This window comes from Sphaeroforma arctica, assembly GCF_001186125.1.
Source record: "Sphaeroforma arctica JP610 unplaced genomic scaffold supercont1.215, whole genome shotgun sequence".
Lineage (NCBI taxonomy): Eukaryota > Ichthyosporea > Ichthyophonida > Sphaeroforma > Sphaeroforma arctica.
This window is the reverse complement of record NW_014040343.1, coordinates 21,527-25,726: the sequence shown is the minus strand read 5'-3', so window position 1 is coordinate 25,726 and position 4,200 is coordinate 21,527. Positions and strand designations below refer to the sequence as shown.

General features: G+C 40.4%; 1 protein-coding gene across 1 annotated transcript; it reads left to right on the top strand.

Moving 5' to 3' along the window:
* Positions 1-3,447: 3,447 nt before the first annotated feature.
* SARC_04005 (hypothetical protein) lies at positions 3,448-4,165 on the top strand (the record flags this gene model as incomplete). The annotated part of the gene is made up of 2 exons (XM_014302182.1): positions 3,448-3,550; positions 4,023-4,165. 2 exons carry the CDS (start codon positions 3,448-3,450, stop codon positions 4,163-4,165), a joined length of 246 nt encoding a protein of 81 aa, XP_014157657.1.
* Positions 4,166-4,200: the final 35 nt, after the last annotated feature.

The window sequence follows — 4,200 nt, the reverse complement described above, 5'->3', positions numbered from 1 at the left end:
ATCTCACCCAACAGACACCTATAAAATGGCATCCAGTAAGAGTCGATATATTGTCGTATTGCCTTGTCCATTTTACAGTCTTTCCGAGTCAGTCCTTCATTGGGAAGTAAAATCTGACGTCACATATTCCATTTTGATACCCTGTCGTTTCTTCCCGGAGTATTATAAATGAGTCCTGAAATGTGCCCCTGAGTCATGCACATAACAACCCCCCCCCCCCCAGGGGCCAGCCTGAGAACATGACTCAAAATCCACAATAAAACCTGATATACATTTAAAGACCGAGTGGAAGAACATCCCGGTAAAAAACTGAGCTTAGCTGACGACAGACACAATGTCCATGGTGTGAAAACACGCTCGGACAGGTTGTGATATGTTTCATGTTTATTTGATACCTGTTCTCTCTTGACGCATCTTCAGAGATTTTTAGAATATCTTCATCAGAAATTTCTTTTGACCAGTCATGCACAGCTGATTTCAATTTTTCAGCTTGCTCTGGATTCAGAGGTAAAGAGATTTTCTTCTTAGAGTCTGTATTAATATATTAGTTTCCGCAGACGATCCGACTTGCTTTTTACTAGTACTTTCACAGATTTCGTAGGCATTAACTTACTAGTCTGTTTTCATAGGTCGTCGAGCTCCTTAGTCTCTTTCTAAAATTTAGTCGGAGACTTTGCTGCTTACTTGACTTCTTCTTTTGCCTTTTCTGCAGCACGTTCCTTAATCATTTTTCTTCTGACCAACTCCCTCTGTCTACGACAAGGTATGTAAACTCAAAAGATAAAAATGGGGAACACAACATTCTACACAAACAAGGAAGTTCGGTGATCAACACGAAACACCGATCATAAACTGAATGGACGCCAACGACTTTTTTCTCTTTTCCATCTTAACGGCTGCAGCTTGATCCATGGCAGAAACTGACTTCCTCAGCCGTGCAGGATGAAACAACTCCTATTAGCGGGTATACTTGTGAGCAAGAACTGGAGTTGGGATACGCCAGCCAACCGCTCTCTCTCCGTGATATCAAAATCGAGAACTTGAAGATGATTAACCGTAGTTTACTCGAAGTCAGTAATTATTTGAAGGCGGAGCAGCAAGCACAAGTGTGTTGTTGCCGACAATACATATGTTTATGTATTCGTCTGTGTTTCTGACAAATGTGTGGCTGAAGTCACATTCAGTTCTATTTGACTGAACCACATGTGGATTTATGCAAAAGCATCTGGACAGGTCACTGAACGAACAAGCTTTGCTCAAGAATGAAGTACTAACACCCCTTGCTTAAGGAGGAAGTACTAAAGCTGTACGAGATATTGGACTCTTGTTTCCTACTCATATTGTTTGTATCTATTCTGTAATCGCCATTAGTTGAAAACTGCTTACGGGAACTTGGATGTCACTGCGGCAGAAAACGGTGCTTTACGTGATAAACTGAAAGTCTCGCCCTAGTCTAGAGGAGTACATACGACTGCAGGATGAGATCTGCACATTAAGAGAAAACAAACACAAATTACAACAACATAATATTATGATGGCGGTTCAACATCGGGAACAGATAAGTATGCAAAAAAAGAAACAATTCTTACTTCATTTGTATAGGTATTGCTGTGGTTGTCCATATTTCACAGGGGATAGTAGACTCTTTGTTTTCAACTCATATTGTTTGTATCTGTTTCGTATTCGTTCATTAGTTGCAAACTACTTATGGGAACTTGGCTCTCACTGCGGCTAAAAACGATGCTTTACGCGATGAACTAAAAGTCTCGACCTAATCTAGAAGAGCGCATTATACTGCAGGATGGAAATTGCACACTACGGGAAAACAACAACAAATTACAACAACGTAACAATGGGTGGGAAGGAAAACATCACGAAGAGGTAAGTAATTAAAAAAGTTCTTTTATTTGTATTGTTATTGCTGTGGTTGTACGTATTTCACAGAAGATATTAGATTTTGTTCTCCCCTCATATTGTCTATATCTGTTCCGTATTCATTCATTAATTGCAAACTACTTATGGGACCTTGGCTGTCGCTGCGGAAAACGATGCTTTACGCGATGTACTAAAGCCTCGCCCTAATCTAAAGGAGCACAATACACTGCAGGATGGAAATTCCACACTACATGAAAACATCGACAAATTACAACAACGTAATATTATGTTGGAGGTTCAGCATCGCGAAGAGGTACGTGTGTAAAAACGAATAGTTCCTCCTTCATTTGTATAGCTACTGCTGTGGTTGTACGTATTTCACCGGGGATATTTGTTTGTTTGTTATTAACTCATATTGTTCCGTATACGGGAAGAGCTATTTTTTATTACACACACTTACCTCTTCGCGATGTTTACCCTCCATCACACTATTACATTGTTGTATTGTGTTATTGTTCTCTCGTAGTGTGTAGGGTTTGACTTACAGTCTGATGTGCTCATCTAGCTTAGGGCGAGACTCTAGTTTATCCGAAATTGTTTCAATGGTATCGCGTAGAAAGTGTCGGAGAAGGGTATGTGTGTTTGTGTGTGTACACGTGTATGTTGGGGACAGGGGATCGTGCGTATGTTGGGGGCGAGGGTATGTGTGCATGTTCGATCTCACATTCTTCGTGAAATAAATAGAATGTACCCGTGCATTATCTTTCAAAACAGTCAAGGCATAGATTCGTCCATGAAATCATAGATCAAAGTTTTTCCTTCGGCAGTCATCCCCTTCTCCTTTTTGGCTTTTTTTTACTGTGTCCGGTGTTGGCCGACTTTTAGTGATTTTGTGACGGAGCTTCCGCGGATATCAATACCTTTTTTGCAACACGGAAATAAAATAGAATACTGATATCAGATTAATGAAGCTAGGTCAGCTTATACAAGTTAAAGTATAATGTAAACACTCGTATATTATTAGATATAACTTCACATATAAATACATAATGGGTGGTTGCCCAACCTTTGGAGATTCGGAAATAATCTTCCAGCACCGGGCTAACTTCCAGTCTTCAAACTTTGGTTCCTCTCCGAATAAGTCCTCGTTATTGTCTTCGTCTGGTGGTGTGGACTCAACAATTTATCGGCCTCACTCTCTTTCTTGAATACAATTTTTCATATATATTAAATACTGCCATAAGCTGCTTGTACCTTGGTTCACACATATATCGTCTGTGAGCTAAGTTTAGGTAATCGCCTTCGGAGAACCTGCTAATCGGTGGATTCGTGCATTTACGGTACCGGTTGTTGAAATCGTTGCATTTCTTTTGGATATCGTTTCATTTGGCCAGGCGTTGTACTTGGGAAACTGGCGACTTTTGAAGCCGGGATTATGCACATTTGCAAGTTACTATCGCTCAGTAAAGTGACGTATCATCACTCTACAATACTCCGCGGCTTTCTAATCATTCGCAACAACTGGGTTCTCTGATACATTTCTCCAAGCACGACACAGGTCCATCGCTTTCGATGTACGATTTCATGTTCCTGGTATCCGTTTGTGAATTTGAGCCTGCACATCTGGCTTCCACGGCCTCGAGCGGAATTGATACATTGCCTGCGCCAGGTGCAGGTAGTGCTAGTGACATTCCTATTCTTAACCAATGCAGTAGCTCAACATATGACGGTTAGCCTCGATTGCATTTGTAAATTCAGGTAATATGTGAAAGTCAATGGAAAAAAAAATCACGACAGTTGCAGGAACTGCTTGGTGTCATTAATATATCAAAAACCGGAGTAAAATGAAAAAAACGGGCGGCATACAATTTTTTTTTTGAAGTATGATTTTGGAAAGGTTTCGCACCGGCTCTATATTCCAGATCCTATTGACCAATAGTTACGCAGCATTCAAACAGGTTCAAGAAATTTTGTAATCCAAATTTTATCGCCAGTGTGGTCACCCTAACACACGAGGAAGCTAAATATCCTTGAACATAATTGCGTTATTTATAATAATTTATCTCATTTGCCAGCGAGGGAAAAGGAAATGATTTGTTTCGAAGAAAACCCCTCATTCAAATTGATATAAATAATATTATCCCCAGGACTTCAGACAAACTATTTTGAGCGTGGGTCTGGAGATCTCCTGATAGCCTCGGTCAACTCCAAGAAAAGACTGCAGCCTTTTGATGTCAAGTGTCATGCCTTGACAGCAAGTGCTCTCAAGATGCAAAACGTTCCCAAATGACCGACCTGCACATATATATTAGGACTGATTTGCCC